Below are 18,360 nucleotides of genomic sequence, written 5' to 3' on the forward strand. Positions count from 1 at the left end.
GGCTTAAAGCTCAACATTCAGAATACTAAGATCATGGCATATGGTCCCATCACTTCATGACGAACAGATGGGAAAACAGTGGAAACAGTGAGAGACTTTATTTGGGGGCTCTAAAATCACTACAGATGGTGACTGCAGCCATGAAATTAAAAGACATGTGGTCCTTGGAAGAAAGTTATGACCAACCTAGACAGCATATTAAAAAGCAGAGACATTCATTACTTTACCAACAAAGGTCCATCTAATCAAAGCAATGGTTTTTCCAGTAGTCATGTATGTGAGAGTTGGACTATAAAGAAAGCTGAGTGCTGAAGAACTGATGCTTTTGAACTATGGTATTGGAGAAGACTCTTGAGAGTCCTCTGGACTTCAAGGAGATCTAAACGATCATTCCTAAAGATCAGTCCTGAATATTCACTGAAAAGACTGGTGGTGAAGCTGAAACTCCAATACTTTAGCTACCTAATGTGAAGAACTGACTCATTTAAAATGACCCTGATGCTGGGAAAGATTGAAGGCGGGAGGAGAAGGGGATGACAGAAGATGAGATGGTTGGATGGCATCACCGACTCAGTGCACATGAGTTTGAGTGGACTCTGGGAGTTGATGATGGACAGGGAAGCCTGGCGTGCTGCAGTCCATCGGGTTACTAGGAGTCGGACATGACTGAGCGAATGAACTAAACTGAATGCTGAAGTTGGTTGAGAGGGATATAGGTGTCATTTGATTCAACCCCTGAACACGCAGGGCAGGAAGTGAGGAACAGACTTTGAAAGAGTAAATTCAAGTAATAGGACAATTGAATCTTAGAACTATCTTCTGAAAGGGTTTTACAATAAATACTTTAAAAATCAGAGACAAAAATAGCAATAAGATCTGCCAAAAAAAAAAAAAAAATGGCCCATGGGAATGTAGCCTTCAATATGTTTTTGTCAGTTTGTTCTCTATGATTCCTTAATGCCTAGAAAAGCTCTTATCTCATAGTAGGTGGTTGGCAAACAAATGCCGACCATGTGGTAGGAACTTGATAACTGTGGTTGAAAAATTGAATATGCTGAGGATTACAGGGCACGTAAGGTTTAGGAAATAGATTTTTACAAATTCACTCAGATCATTGGTGATAAATACTACTTTCAGCTGCTAAAACAGGGGGTGGGGTACAGTTAATGTGGAAACTGAAGGGTGCTATAATTTTTCTCTTTTGATTCCCACAACCATGCTTCACAACTACTGGTTTAAAGATGAGACAGATGAGTTTCAAAGCGGCCTAACTGACCTGTTGAACTGGCAAAGTGACCTCTGAGAAACCATACTAGTTTTCTCCCTGCATCCTACCCCCACCTTAACTTATATCAGAGTCTTCTCCTCTCAGAAGTACAAGAGTTAATAGGTTAACACAAAAGCCTGGTAGGTTGTTGACTTACAATATTGAGCTTTTTATTCCAAGTCTTAATATTTAACATTGCTGCTGCCACCTTTCTTAAATGTCAGCTTCTTTTATTTGCCTTCATCCCTCTCGCCTTGATCATACTGACTCCTTTGTGCTACATGGATTTGCTGTCAGGCACCACCCTGTGCTGGTCGCCAGGCTTTTCTTCTACTAGTCATTGACATCTTGTCAGCAGTGTTGACACCTTTGCCCCAGGCCTGTGAATATGGCGATTGTTACCTTCTTGACTGACATTTTTGAAAATTTGTCAACATGTTAGTTATTATTTGCAGAGGGCGGGGGGCAGGGGATCCTTCACTACTTTAGAAGCCCTTTCTTAAAGTACTATTTTATTCTTTTAACCAACCCTATGGTTGTATGAAGTACAGGTTCTACATACCACATACTGTTTTCTTTTCTAAAAACTAATTGATTAATTTTAAAATTAATTAACTTTTTTGAGGTATAGTTGATTTATAGTATTATTTAGTTTCTGTTGTATAGCAAAGTGATTTAGTTTATATATATATAGATAGATAGAGATATACATATATTCTTTTTTAAAATTCTTTTCCATGGTAATTTTTTACAAGATACTGAATATAGATCCCTGTGGTATACAATATGGCATTGTTGTTTATCAATTTTATATTAATTTGTATCTGCTAATCTGAAACTCCTGATTTATCACTGTCACTCCCACTTCCTCTTTGGAAACAATAAGTTTGGTTTCTATATCTGTGAGTCTCTTTCTGTATTGTAAATAAGTTCAAAAAAGCAAGAGAGTTCCAGAAAAACATCTATTTCTACTTTATTTACTATGCCAAGGCCTTTGACTGTGTGGATCACAATAAACTGTGGAAAATTCTGAAAGAGATGGGAATATCAGACCACCTGACCTGCCTCTTGAGAAACCTATATGCAGGTCAGGAAGCAACAGTTAGAACTGGACATGGAACAACAGACTGGTTCCAAATAGGAAAAGGAGTATGTCAAGGCTGTATATTGTCACCCTGCTTATTTAACTTCTATGCAGAGTACATCATGAGAAACGCTGGGCTGGAAGAAACACAAGCTGGAATCAAGGCTGCCAAGAGAAATATCAGTAACCACAGATATGCAGATGACACCGCCCTTATGGCAGAAAGTGAAGAGGAACTAAAAAGCCTCTTGATGAAAGTGAAAGAGGAGAGTGAAAAAGTTGGCTTAAAGCTCAACATTCAGAAAACTAAGATCATGGCATCTGGTCCCATCACTTCACGGCAAATAGATGGGGAAAGAGTGGAAACAGTGTCAGACTTTATTTTGGGGGGCTCCAAAATCACTGCAGATGGTGACTACAGCCATGAAATTAAAAGATGCTTACTCCTTGGAAGGAAAGTTATGACCAACCTAGATAGCATATTCAAAAGCAGAGACATTACTTTGCCAACAAAGGTCCGTCTAGTCAAGGCTATGGTTTTTCCTCTGGTCATGTATGGATGTGAGAGTTGGACTGTGAAGAAAGCTGAGCGCTGAAGAATTGATGCTTTTGAATTGTGATGTTGGAGAAAACTCTTGAGAGTCCCTTGGACTTCAAGGAGATCCAACCAGTCCATTCTGAAGGAGATCAGTCCCGGGTGCTCTTTGGAAGGACTGATGCTAAAGCTGAAACTCCAATACTTTGGCCACCTCATGCAAAGAGTTGACTCACTGGAAAAGAATCTGATGCTGGGAGGGATTGGGGGCAGGAGGAAAAGGGGATGACAGAGGATGAGATGGTTGGATGGCATCACTGACTCGATGGACATGAGTTTGAGTAATCTGTGGGAGTAGGTGATGGACAGGGAGACCTGGCATGCTGCGATTCATGGGGTCGCAAAGAGTCGGACACGACTGAATTGAATTGAACTGAATGATGAGTGATTTGGGGCATCTTTTCAAGTATTTGTTAGCTATCTGTATGTCTTGTTTGGAGAAATGTCTGTTTAGATCTTTTGATCTTTTTCCCACTTTTTGATTGAATTGTTTCTTTTTCTGGCATTGAGTTGTATGAGCTGTTTGTATATTTTGGAAATTAATCATTTTTCAGTTGTTTCATTTGCTACTATTTTCTCCCATTCTGAGAGTTGTCTTTTCACCTTGCTTATAGTTTCCTTTGCTGTGCAAAAGCTTTTAAGTTTAATCAGGTCCGACTTGTTTGCTTCTGTTTTTATTTCCTTTACTCTAGGAGGTAGGTCATAGATGATCTTGCTTTATGTTATCTAGTATTCTGCCTATGTTTTTCTATAAGAGTTTTATAGTTTCTCGTCTTACATTTAAGTCTTTAATCCATTTTGAGTTTCTCTTTATGTATGGTGTTAGGAAGTGTTCTAATTTCATTCTTTTACAAGTAGCTGTCTAATTTTCCCAGCACCATTTATTGCAGAGGCTGTCTTTGCCCCATTGTATATTCTTGCCTCCTTTGTGTTTATTTCTGGGCTTTCCATCTTGTTCCATTGGTATACATTTCTGTTTTGTGCCAGTACCATACTGTCTTGATGACTGTAGCTTTGTAGTATAATCTGAAGTTAGGAAGGTTGATTCCTCTGGCTTCATTCTTCTTTCTCAAGACTGCTTTGGCTATTCAGGGTCTTTTGTGTTTCCATATGAATTGTGAAATTTTTTGTGCTAGTTCTATGAAAAATACCATTGGTAATTTGATAGGGATCGCATTGAATCTGTAGATTGTGTTTGGTAGTATAGTCATTTTCACAATATTGATTCTTCCTACCTAAGAACATGGAATATCTCTCCATCTGTTTTTGTTGTCTTTGATTTCTTTCATAAGTGTCTTATAATTTTCTGTGTACAGTTCTTTAATCTCCTTAGGTAAGTTTATTCCTAGATATTTAATTCTTTTTGTTGCAATGGTGAATAGGATTGACTCCTTAATTTCTTTTCTGATTTTTGATTGTTAGTATATATAAATGCAAGTGATTTCTGTGTATTAACTTTGTATCCTTCAACTTTGCTAAATTCACTGATTAATTCTAGTGATTTTTTGATACTATCTTTAGGGTTTTCTATGTACAGTATCTCTCATCTGCAAACAGTTAGAGCTTTACTGTTTGTTGATATGCAAAGTTAAGTAGAGGTAGATAAAGGTAGATTAAGAAGATTTATATGCATAAAGATTATCTGCAAGGGGTAAAGAACAGTAGGAAAAGCAAACAAAGGAATAAATATAGAAAAAATAAGTTTAAAAAATTAAAAATTAAGATAAAAAAAGAGAAAAAAAAAACAACAGGGAAACTTCACAAAACTGCAAAAGCCCAACGTAGAGGCAGAGGTTTATAATGACAATAAAAAAATGTGACTGAGCAAAAGAAAAAAGTTCACAAGCTTAATTAGATTTCATAGTGCCAATAAAATCGACAACTAAAGCAGCATGAGAAAAAAATAAGAAAAGAAAAAATCCAAGAGAATCTACAGAGCAAGTCAACATAGGAATAATAAATGTTTTTCTTGAGTCCCTGCTGTCAGTGTCCTTTCCCTCCCTGGGAGTCACAGTCCACCTCACCTCCCTAGGATGCCCTCCAACACTGTGCTGATCCCTGGACCTGCTGTGAGGGCTGCTTAGATTCTAATCTGGTCCTACTCCTGTGTGTTCTTGCCTCCAATGTCCACAGCTATCAGAGCTGGTGTGTTTTCTTTTGTAGGAGCTCTCCATGACCTTTTATATATTCCATAGACACAGAGTCTGGCTAGTTGATCATGTGGATGTAATCTGCAGCTTATATAGCTGGTGGGAAGGTTTTGGGTCTTCTTCCTTAGCCACACTGCCCTTGGGTTTCAATTGTGGTTTTATTTCCACCTCTGCGTGTGGGTTGTCCACTGGGGTTTGCTCCTGGGGCTGCCCTGGAGGGCTTGGGTCTGCCCCTAAGAGGACTAGGTATGGAAGTGATGCAGCTGCTTGTGATGCAGCTGCTTGTGTCGCAGGGGTTCTGGCAGAAACAGGTACTCAGCAGGGGTTGGAGGCTAGGGCAGCAGGAAATATAGTGCTCTAGAAGGGTATGGCAACCAGTATTGGCCAATACATTCCAGTATTCTTGCCTGGAGGACCCCCTCCCTGACAGAGAAGCCTGGCAGGCCATAGTCTACAGGGTCACAAAGAGTCTGTCAGGACCGAAGTGATCCTGTGCCCATAGACACAACACTTTTTTTTTTGCCTGTGGCAGCTCTACCTTAGTTGAGCATAAAGTCGGTGCAGTTGCTTGGCTTGCAGGGACCCTGGCGATGCCAAGTGTTTGGGACACAAACTGCCTCAGTTGCAGGAGTTAGGGCCCTATCAGAGTCTTTTTTTGAGCTTCTTGTAGCTGGCGATCAGAGGGCCTCTTTGGCCAGTCTTTCTGTGTAGCTCCTCCTGTTCAGGCACTTACAGGGCTCCCTTGCCTGGTGTCCTTCTCTGTTGTTCAGTGCATCCAGCACATAAAGGGGCCCTCTGGCTGGGGTCCTACTCTGTAGATCCGTGTGCAGGGCACTTAAAGCAGCACCATGGGTGGGGTCCTACTCTGTAGTTCAGTGCATCAGGAGTCTGATGGGCCAGCCTGTTTATTGTTCAGCTGCCAATGCTGGTGTGTGGGAAGAGAGAGGCTATCCTGATGGCTCCACTCTCTACACATGTCTCAGCAGTATCTCCTTGCTTCCATGGCTGCCCGGCTTTCCTCCACAGGCATTTCCCACCACAATCTCCTCCCTCACATCCCCTTGATCTGTCTCTCAGTTAACATCAGCCTTCACCATGGGATTGCTCCACAGTCCCTAAACTCCAGGTCTCAGCCACTGCATCTTCCAGGGGACCTGCTTCCCTGTCCAGGGTATGTATGGCTGCAGCAAGGACTGTCTTATTCTCATTCCATTTAGGCTGCCACAGATCAGCTGTTTCACTCTCAGCCTTAAGTGTTTCTTCTCTGACTCAGACAATTGCCCTGATGTGGTTGTCAGACCCATGCTTCAGTTCCCCCACCTGCTGAGGCCATGTCCAGTCCTACTAACACTCCTGTTTTTCTCCCTAGTTCCTTTATCCTACCGAGTTTAGCGTGATTCTATATATTCTTTTCCTCTGGTCAGGTACTCCTGTCCACTCTTGGTGTTGGTGTTCTTGTATGCACTTCTGTGTCTGAAGGTGTATTCCTGATGTGTCCATGGAGAGAGATGCACTCCACGTCCATCTATTCCTCCGCCATCTTGTTCTCCCCTCAAAACTTTTTCATAGTCTCATATCTGTCTAAAACTTTCATTAGAAATAAAAATTTCTCAAAATGGAGAAATGAAATCTGATTTTATGTTATAATTATAATCCTGTACCTAGGTTTTTCCATCATGGAAGCAGCTAATCCAAATAATTTCTGCTTTGCAAGTTTTTTTCCCCCCTCAGACATTTCTTCAAAGAGCAAAGTAAGTGAGCTAGAGTCAATTAATGCATTAATCCAACCTATGAATTAATCTAGCTATAAGTAGCTACACAATGTAATTTTTTTTTGCCTTAAAATAACCTCAGAATGGATGCTTCAAGAGCTGTTGTACCCCAAGATAGGGAACAATGTAGATATGTCATAATGAAATATAAGTGAAATGAGTGAGTGAAAGCTGTTTGATGATTTTAAATTGCAAGAAACATAGTAATAGTTATTATCTCTTCTTTAGTCCAACATAACACAGGCAATAGTCTTGCTTTTAACAGTGTTTTTTTGTTTTTTTTTTTAAATCATTCTATTAAGGCAAATTAGGGGAAAATGCAATTGGGGTACATAATTATTATGTAATTTGCTTTCCTCCCAAAGATATAACTGTTATGTATGCATATTTTTCTGTCTATGAATTCATAACCCAGCCAGATTAATAGAATACTAGTGATAAAGAGTAATAATATAATAATAAAATAATTGGTCATTGTGTTATAGGATTGTACTTATTTTTATTTCTATTCTCAAATGAAAAACATTATGATTGAGTATCTCATTAATATCTGAATGGTATGTACTTCTCACATTTGATGATCGTTTTCCATGCATGTCACATATGCTATGTGTGTGTGTTTAATAAAACCATCATGAATAATTTTTAGGTCAGTTTCCTAATAAGTATTATTTGCTTATTCATTCAAGTATCTTATTCATTTTGATTATAAAGTAAGTGACCTATTTTTACAGTGGGCTTTCACATTTTGAAAATGTATTGTTGGTGGTCAGAACTGATGCCTTTTAAGCAGATAAATGTCCCCATATGAACACTTTTTAAGAGTATGTGCCCAGCTTATTTAAATAAGGTAGGCATTTTAGATGATGGTGGCTAAACTTGAATGTCTCACTTGAGAATAAGAATTAGGAGAAGCTTTAAAATGGCTAAAGAAATGATTTTCAGGCTTGGGTTCACAGTGCAATCTCTTATAGAGATTTTTTAAAATTAGAGTGTTTGAGTCCTACTCAGAGTGATTCTGATGTAACTGGTATGGAGTCTCTCTTGCCAAGACATTGGAATTTAAAAAAAAAAAGCAAAAACCTCTCCAAAATTTTAACATGTAGATTTAAAAATGTCTGGGCTAGACCTATAAAATATCAACAATTCTGGATAAGGAAGCAAAGGAAGTCAATTTGCAGAGACATAAAAATCCTAGATAAACAGAGAGGAGGAGAAAGGAAGAGATAAATCATATGGCTTTCCGAGTGGAGTCCCAGCCTTTCCTGGACACCATGATGCATTCCCTCTGAGTTACGTGAGATACTTCTATTCCATCCCAATAACCTTCTGAACCTAGTTGTTACTTGGAACCAAAGGAGTCCATTTGAATCTGAAAGTTCAAAATCATGGTGGGCAGAAATGTGACCCCTATGGACTGTAGCCTGCCAGGCTCCTCTGTCCATGGAATTCTCCAGGCCAAAATCCTGGGGTGGGTAGCTATTCCCTTCTCCAGGGGATCTTCCCAACCCAGGGATCAAACCCAGTTCTCCTGCACTGCACGTAGATTCTTTACTGTTTGAGCCACCAGGGAATCCCAAGGATACTGGAGTCAGTGGCCTATCCCTTCTCCAGGGGAATTTCCCAACCCAAGAATCAAACCAGGGTCTCCTCCATAAAGTTCGATTCTTAACCAGCTGAGCTACCAGTGAAGCCTTATTTTAAACTGGATCCTAGCAAAATTGTGAGGTCAATTTTATGTCAGTTATTGTGATTGAATTAAAGAATACCTGTATTTACATTGCCCAGAAAGTTATTTTTCGTTTCTACTAGGTAGCTCTTTTGAGAGCCTTTGCTAAATTCTATAGTCTTCCAGAGGTAAGAGTTGAATGTTGCTCTTATTGTTCAGTTGCTAAGCTATATCCAACTCTTTGTGACCTCATAGACTGCAGCATACCAGGCTTCGCTGAGTTTCAGTGTCTGCTGGAGTTTGCTCAAACCCATGTCCATCACTCTTGGTGATGCCATCCATCTGCCGCCCCCTTCAACCGATGGATGGCATCACCAAGTGATGAACATGAGTTTGAACAAACTCATGAGTTTGAGTCAGTAATGCATCCAACCATCTTGTCTTCTGTCATCTCCTCTCCTCCTGCCTTCAATCTTCCCCAGCATCAGGGTCTTTTCTAATGAGTCAGTTCTTTGCATGAGGTGGCCAAAGTATTGAGGCTTCAGCTTCAGCATCAGTCCTTCTGGTGAATATTCAGGGTTGATTTCCTTTGGTATTAACTTACTTAATCTCCTTGTAGTCCAAGGGACTGTCAAGAGTCTTCTCCATCATCACAATTTGAAAGCATCAGTTCTTGAGTGCATCAATTCTATGATCCAACTCTCACATCGATACATATACTCTACATTAGAATAATAGAATATTGGACATTTAAAAAATATCTGAAATATAGCTAATGATTATTTCATGTAAACTGATCATTATCATCTTATGGAAACTGATGTAAAAAAGAAGGTAAGTACTAGTATGAAGGTCACTAGTATGATGCATTCAACAAATATTGTAAGCATTTTTCTGCTAAGTCTTATGCTAGGTGCTGAACGTAAATTAGATGGGACACAATACATGTAAGCAACCAAGAAACAAAGTATGATTTGGTAACAACTGTGCTTGTGGATAGCTGCGGAAATGTCCTGGTGGAGATAAGACTGACTCTTAGAAAACTAGTTGGAATTTTCAGAGCAGGAAAACCAGGCAGGAAAAAACATTGTAGGAAAAATAAAAAATCATAATGCATAGATGCATTAATGATATTGGTTTTTATGAGAAATTATAAGTGGTTCAATAAACTGAAGTATCAGATGTGAGGGAATGGTAGTAGATGAGATTAGAAAGGCTGAAACGTGATTAGAACAAGTAAGCAAAGGGAAAAACCCAGATCACAACTGAGATTATCTAATAATAAAGAGATTATGCTGTATTCTGTATTCTACAAGCATTGAAGCTCCTTGGAGGATTTTGTAGATGGAAATGAAATGAAATTTAAGTACAACCTTTAAGTATATAAATTTGGGACCTCTCATGGTCTATGATTGTCATGGAGTTATTTTTTTCTTTATTAATTTATTTTAATTGGAGGCTAATTACATTACAATATTGTGGTGGTTTTTGCCATACATTGACATGAATCAGCCATGGGTGTACATTTGTCCCTCCATTCCAAACCCCCCTCCCACCTTCCTCCCCATCCCATCCATCTGGATCATCCCAGTGCCCCGGCTTTGAGTGCCCTGTTTCATGGATTGAATTTGGACTGGCCATCTATTTCACATATGGTAATATGCATGTTTCAATGCTATTCTATCAAATCATCCCACCCTCACCTTCTCCCACAGAGTCCAAAAGTCTGTTCTTTATATCTGTGTCTCTTTTGCTGTCATGAACATAGGGTTGTTGTTACCATTTTTCTAAATTCCATATATATGTGTTAATATACTGTATTGGTGTTTTCCTTTCTGATTTGCTTCACTCTGTATAATAGGCTCCACTTTTATCCACCTCATTAGAACTTATTCAAATGTGTTCTTTTTAATAGCTGAGTAATATTCCATTGTGTATATGTACCACAGCTTTCTTATCCATTTGTCTGTCGATGGACATCTCGGTTGCTTCCACGTCCTAGCTATTGTAAACAGTGCTGCAGTGAACATTGGAGTACATGTGTCTCTTTCAATTCTGGTTTCCTTGGTGTATATGCCCAGCAGTGGGATTGCTGGTTTGTATGGCAGTTCTATTTCCAGTTTTTTAAGGAATCTCCACACTGTTCTCCCTAGTGACTGTACTAGTTTGCATTCTCACCAACAGTGTAAGAGGGTTCCCTTTTCTCCACACCCTCTCCAGCATTTATTGTTTGTAGACTTTTTGATGGCAGCCATTCTGACCAGCGTGAGATGGTACCTTATTGTGGTTTGATTTGCATTTCTCTGATAATGAGTGATATTGAACATTTTTTCATGTGTTTGTTAGCCATCTGTATGTCTTCTTTGGAGAAATGTCTGTTTAGTTCTTTGGCCCATTTTTTAATTGGATCGTTTATTTTTCTGGTATTGAGCTGCATGAACTGCCTGTATGTTTTGGAGATTTAATTCTTTGTCAGTTGTTTCATTTGCTATTATTTTCTCCCATTCTAAAGGCTGTCTTTTCAACTTGCTTATAATTTCCTTTGTTGTGCAGAAGCTTTTAAGTTTAATTAGGTCCCATTTGTTTATTTTTGCTTTTATTTCTATTACTCTGGGAAGTGGGTTATAGAGGATCTTGCTATGATTTATGTAAGTGAGTGTTCTTCCTATTTAGGAGCTTTATAGTTTCTGGTCTTATATTTAGATCTTTAATCCATTTTGAGGCTATTTTTGTCTATGGTGTTAGCAAGTGTTCTAGTTTCATTCTTTTACAGGTGATTGACCAGTTTTCCCAGGACCACTTGTTAAAGAGATTGTCTTTCTTCCATTGTATATTTTTTCCTCCTTTGTCAAAGATAAGGTGTCCCTAGGTGTGTGGATTCATCTCTGGGCTTTCTATTTTATTCCATTGATCTATATTTCTGTCTTTGTGCCAGTGCCATACTGTCTTGATAACTGTAGCTTTCTAGTATAGCCTGAAATTGGGCAGGTTGATTCCTCCAGTTCCATTCTTCTTTCTCAAGATTGTATTGGCTATTCGAGGCTTTTTATATTTCCATACAAATTGTGAAATTATTTGTTCTAGTTCTGTGAAAAATACTGTTGGTAGCTTGATAGGGATTGCATTGAATCTATAGATTGCTTTGGGTAGTATACTCGTTTTTACTATATTGATTCTTCTGATCCATGAACATGGCATATTTCTTCATCTATTTGTGTCATCTTTGATTTGTTTCATCAGTGTTTTATAGTTTTCTATATATAGGTCGTTTGTTTCTTTAGGTAAATTTATTCCTAAGTATTTTATTCTGTTTGTCACAATGGTGAATGGGATTGTTTCATTAATTTCTCTTTCTGTTTTCTCATTGTTACTGTATAGGAATGTGAGGGATTTCTGTGTATTAATTTTATATCCTACAACTTTACTATATTCATCGACTAGTAATTTTCTGGTGGTGTCTTTAGGGTTTTCTATATAGAGGATCTGTCATCTGGAAACACTGAGAGTTTTACTTCTTTTACTATCTGGATTCCTTTTATTTCTTTTTCTTCTCTGATTGTTGTGGCTAAAACTTCCAAAACTATGTTGAATAGTAGTGGTGAGACTGGGCACACTTGTCTTGTTCCTGACTTTGGAGGAAATGCTTTCAATTTTTCACCATTGAGGATAATGTTTGCTGTGGGTTTATTGTAGATGGCTTTATTATGTTGAGGTATGTTCCTTCTATTCCTGCTTTCTGGAGAGTTATTATTATTATTTTTTTTTTTTAGATTGAATTGTAAGTAACTAAAATCTTTTCTCAGTCTCCTCTAAAAAACTCTGAAGTGGAAAAAGCAAACTGAAAAAAGTCATCTTTAGACATCTCTCATTCTCAGTGTCTCATGTCTGACAATGGGTTTTATAAAAGAAGTGTTACTTTTATCTTTACTGTCAAAAAATCTGCTGAACATTTAGTCTCTCCTTTGTCTCTGGGTTTACTCTTGCCCTCCATCCTGATCTCAGTTCTTTATTACTTCACCTTTCTTTGATTCTGTAGTTTTCCTTTAGTTTCTAGGTGTCTGACTCCCATCAACCCTCTAAGCTTCTCTATAGAAAACAGACTCTATGATAGTGGGCACCTCATTGGACTTACTCTGTGCTAAATCCCCAGTGACTATACTAGTACCTGGCATATAATAAACATTGCACAAATGCTTAACTGAACTCATGAATGAATGAATTCATCCATTATGACCGTGGTCCTTAATCTGTTTAAAGTGCATTTTGAACAGCTAGAGAGATTGTGGTGATGTCCAGATTATAAGATGATTCCTTCATTAGAGAAGGGAAAGGAGGAGGGAAATTTAAAATTCAGGTTTCTGTATTTAACCCTTTTAAGTACGTTAGCTGGTTCCTCCATTTCAGAGCACAAAAGGTAAATGAGCTATCTAACAAAGGACAGTGAGAATGTTGAAAAACATATGTTAAAAATAATAATGAGCAAATAAATAATGAGGATTACCTTGAGGAAAAGTGATTTTATTTATCTTTTTCTCTACAAAGGGCAGAGTTGCCTTTAGGAATAAGTATTTTATATAAAATATGATGTAATATAAATGTATATTTTGCAAATATTTTTGATTCTAATGAAGATATTAATTTGAATATGCTACAGTCACTGCCTTCAAGGAGCATATGTTCTGTTTGCAGAGAAAAATCAACCTGCACAGCCCAGTATGATGACTACTGAGGTGGAGCCATATTTTAAATGATAAAATATCTAAGAAAAGAATCAGCTACATTAGACAAGTGTATGGAATCTATTAAGGAAATGCCCCAGGAAGCATATGCTCACATAAGTTGAGTTTCAAAGAATCACTAAGAGCTTGATGGGTGAAGAATGTGTTAGATTATATTTCAGGCTAACGGGAATACATCAGATAATGCATGAGGCAAAGGATAATGTGGTGAATGATCTGTGATTTTAATTTTGTGTTCACTTGATTGGTTGGTAGGTTTCTTTATGTTTTTCTATATGTAATCTTAAGAGACTTTATCTGTTTTATTCACCACTATTTTTTACTTATTACAGGATAGACTCTCTTCTATGTCAATACTTTCTTTTTCTTTTTGTTGTGCCTGATGCCAGTATAACATCCTTTGTACAGTAGTGTGACTGGGGAACTAATTCTCATCATTCAACATCTAGGTTTTTTCTTATATTTGTTAGGTGGCTCAGACAGTAAAGCATCTGCTTGTAGTGAAGGATACCTGGGTTTGATCCCTGGGTTGGGAAGATCCCCTGGAGAAGGAAATGGCAACCCACTCCAGTACTCTTGCTTCGAAAATTCCATGGACTGAGGAGCCTGGTAGGCTACAGTCCATGGGGTCGCAAAGAGCCGGACACAACTAAGCGACTTCACTTCACTTCACTGGATGACTAGAAAAATAGTATTATATGAAATTATATTATATTGAATATTGGAATAATATTCTTTAGAAGGGAATATGATGAGGTACATTTTGAAGGAGTTGAGTTTGAATTAACAACAAAGTATCCACTTCCAAATGTCTTGAAGTCTCTTGGAAATCTGAATCTGGAGGTTGCAATTTGGATTTGGGAGGAATTAACCTTGTGATGAGGGCTGAAATTTAAGATGCTTAAGTTCCTTGAGCAATAGTGCAAAGGGGAAGAAGCTATCAAATTTCAGAAAATGAAGGCTTGAGTATATTATGAGGTCAAACAGACTGGGTTGCGATAACACCACACTATGGTAAAAAGTCACAAAAACAAAACAAAAATATTGCCCTGTATGTACAACATGAAAAAGGACTGCCTATTATGTGGCATCCAGTTCTATCACTTCATGGCAAATAGATGAGGATAATGAGGAAACAGTGTCAGATTTCATTTTTATGGCATCCAAAATCAATGTGGATAGTGACTGCAGCCACAAAATGAAAAGATGCTTGCTCCTTGGAAGAATAGCTATGACAAACCTGGAAAGTGTATTAAAAAGCAGAGATATCACTTTGCCAGCAAAGGTCTGTGTGGTCAAAGCTCTGGTTTTTCCAGTAGTCATATATGTATGTGAGAGTTGGATCATAGAGAAGGCTGAGAATTGAAGAATTGATGCTTTCAAACTGTGGTATTGGAGAAGAGTCCTGAGAGTCCCTTGGACAGTAAGGAGATCAAATCAGTCAATCCTAAAGAAATCAAATGTGAATATTCATTGAATAGACTGATATTGAAGCTGAAGCTCCAATACATTGGCCACCTGATGTGAAGAGCTGACACTTGGAAAAGACCCTGATGTTGCAAAAAATTGAAGGCGGGAAGAGAAGGGGATGACAGAGGATGAGATGGTTGGATGGCATCACTGACTCAATGGACATGAGTTTGAGCTAACTCAGGGAGATTATGATGGACAGAGAAGGCTGGTGTGCTGTAGTTCATGGGGTTGCAAAGAGTTGGACACAACTTAGTGACCAAACTAACCATAACAAATTACAACTAAAGGTTGTATCTTATCTGCCTATACATTAGTAGTATTTTTGTTGATAAAATAAAATATACATTTTATGAAAAGTTATACCTCTCATTTGAAAAAGTTTTGTGTGTATTGCTTTTTTTGTTATGTGTTTTGCTGTTTGCTTTTCATTTTTGTTTTGAAACAAGAAAAATCTTGCAAAGTTTGCCCACATTATTTCCTTTCTAAATATTGAGGTAGCAACATTTGTAATTGTTTCAAAGCAATGCTTTGTGTATTTAAAACTACATAAATTAAGAAATGCAAGTTGAATTACACATATATGTCTATTTCCTTGGTCTATTGTCCAAAGCTGTATAACTATAATTTTTGAAAAACTAAAATTCACCCTGTGAGATTCAAGAGGTTAGTTACTTCAGTATAAAGCCACAAAAAGATGAGAGACTGTTATCACTTCAGCGAACATGGAACTATAAGCATTTCTATCATTATCATCAGATGAAAGGTTTCCCAAAGTTTCTAGGTTCCTCAGACTTGGAAGGAAATTTTTTTGTAAAATTTCTCTGGTGTTAACCAAACTGTGGTGTCAGGAAATTCTTCCTTCATCTGATCCAAACTTCCTTGATTCAGTTTGAATTATTATTTAGAGCTAAGGAAGGGCTTCTCAGGTGGCTCGGTGGGTAAAGAATCTGCCTGCAATGCAGGAGATGCGGGTTCAATTCCTGGGTTGGAAAGAGTCCTTGGAGGAGGAAATGGCAAAGCACTCCAGTGTTCTTGCCTGGAGAATCCCATGGACAGAGGAGCCTGGTGGGCTACAGTCCATAGAGTTGCAAAGAGTTGGATACAACTGAAGCGACTAAGCACGCAGGCACAGAGCTGAGAAAATCTCATGGAAGCTGTTTATTTCCTCACCTATTCCTGCACACACTCACACAGACACATGTGCCTCAAATTAATACATCTCAGATTATCCCGCATTTTGTTATATTATATATTATAACTTTTGTTTTTGTTAATAATCCTTTTAATAATATTGCAATCCATGTGAGAACTAGAAGAATTATCCACACAGTATAGAACTGCACAATATTCAGAAATGTGCCTTGAAACCCAGAACATTCTTGGCAGAAGATGCGTGCCACAGCCAAAGCGTAGATGCCATCAGGCACCACTTTGCAGGCACCAGAGACACATTAGTCTTTCAGTTGACAAGTTTGATGCCTTTTTACATATTAAGTGAACTTTACTTTGCATTATAAATGGTGGAGGTCCAGAAATAATTTTTATGCAAGTCATGGCAATCTTTATCTACATAAGACACACTCCTGTAAAATTAAAGTTCTGCTCAAACAACTTTTGAGTGATTATTCACAAGAGAAAAGAGTTCTTACTTTAGAATTAACTAGACTGGTCCATTCAGTAACTGCTTTGGCTAAGAAAATTCATCTTCTTTATATTTGCCAGTATTATTTGTCTTTCAAAGATAAACAGAGAGAAAGAGAGGAAGGGAGGGAGAGAAGGAGAGAAACAGAGACATTTTATAAAGAACCCGATGAAAGCTTTAATAATCTCTGCAATCAGAGAGACAGCATTTGGCAAGCACCTACTATGTTGCAGTGGGCCATGCACTTTGTAAAGGATTTTTTGATTGATTTTTTCCAATAATGCAAGGTAGCTTTATACTGTACCCATTTAACAAATATAATTTTACAGTTTGAGAGCCAATGGATGATTTCAACATTAACTGTTTGGTACCTGTTTTTGCTGAAGAAAGTCTCCCCGTACACATGAGTACATTATCCACTTTCCAAATTAGATGTCTCCCTATGGCTTATGATTTCCTGCATTTTCCAGTATCTCTAGGAGGTGGGAAATTAGGCAGCCAGAATTTATGCTGCTGTACTGAAAACGGTAAAGGAGAAAAAACAAGGATGTGTTAGGTGGCTTTCCTAAATTCTCATAAATAGAATGAATTTACTGGAAATTGAATTTAGGTCTCCTGACTTTTTTTTTTTTTTTTTTTAACATATTTCTGAGCACTAAAGATACTTCTACAAATTAAGTACAAAAAGGCTAGGTTAATGGGTTCAGGGTTTTTTGTGTTTGAATCTCAGTATGTTTTAAGTATAGTTTTTTGTTTATTTAATTGATATTATTTCTGTTAATATTCTCTGTACTGCTTTTGAAATAAGAAAAAGATGATATATGAATTTTATTCTCTGCTAACTGACTTTATTGGCCAGTCTTAATCATTCCAAACAGACCAGTGTGATCTATATTAATATTAATGCTGTGCTGAAGTGATTTTTGTAAAAGATTATATGGAGAAATCAGATGTGATTCAAGAATAATTATTGGCTATTTGTCTTTTTTTGCAGTCACAATATGGAGCTTCAGTTTCTGCTAAGCCCGAACTCCCCCTGTTTTATACTCCCATTGATCTGGTGGACATTAGTGTGGAAATGGCTGGATTGAAGTTTACAAATCCTTTTGGTCTTGCCAGTGCAACTCCAACTACCAGTTCGTCAATGATTCGAAGAGCTTTTGAAGCTGGATGGGCCTTTGCTCTGACCAAAACTTTCTCTCTTGATAAGGTAAGAAATTATTTTTGAAGTTGTGTTTAAATATCTATCACTTATTTTAATTAGGGCATAAATATTATAATGCAAAGGTTCACCAAGATATAACAGTTATTAAACTATTGGGTAAGACCGATTATTACAAATGAGCTAATTTCATTACATTTCTTCTGTCTCAGGATGGGGAATGGGATAGATTTCTATTTCTCATTTGTCTGTATGTGTGTTAGTCACTCAGTCATGTCTGACTCTTTAGGATGCATGGACTGTAGCCCGCAAGGCTCCTCTGTCCCATGGAATTCTCCAGGCAAGATGCTGGAGTAGGTAGCCATTCCTTTCTCTAAGGGATCTTCCCGACCCAGGGATCAAACCCCAGTCTCCTGCATTGCAGGCAGACTCTTTATCCTGAACCACCAGGGAATCACTGTGTTTTGTCTAGGAAGTAACAAAATTTTAAATACTACAGAATGTCTATTTCATTTAATAATCACAGACTAACTCTTATTTTGGCATTATTACTTGTTTTGTGATTTCTGAATGTGTGTGAATGAGAACATGTGCCTCAACTCAAAGTTAGACAATGAATTTGACTTGCACATAATTCTGGAAACCAATTCATGTAAAAATGAATCACTCAGTATAACTTAATTGGTGCCTGGAATAAGAGTTTTCTTGAATTTTTAAATACAGAAATGTTTCCCCAAATGCATTGACCTGAGTTTAATTTGACATTATGACTGTGTTCTCACATTACAAGTGGACATACTTAGTAGA

At 37.7% G+C, this 18,360-nt stretch overlaps 1 protein-coding gene across 1 annotated transcript in view; it reads left to right on the forward strand.

Annotated features, from left to right (window-relative positions):
* DPYD (dihydropyrimidine dehydrogenase) overlaps positions 1-18,360 on the forward strand; it is a 930,468-nt gene that overhangs the window by 441,254 nt on the left and 470,854 nt on the right. The window contains exon 13 of the mRNA XM_005888124.3: positions 17,386-17,601. Within this exon, the coding sequence (XP_005888186.1) occupies positions 17,386-17,601 (216 nt within the window). The remainder of the gene's footprint in view (positions 1-17,385; positions 17,602-18,360) is intronic.

Source organism: Bos mutus, chromosome 3, assembly GCF_027580195.1.
Source record: "Bos mutus isolate GX-2022 chromosome 3, NWIPB_WYAK_1.1, whole genome shotgun sequence".
Classification (NCBI taxonomy): domain Eukaryota; kingdom Metazoa; phylum Chordata; class Mammalia; order Artiodactyla; family Bovidae; genus Bos; species Bos mutus.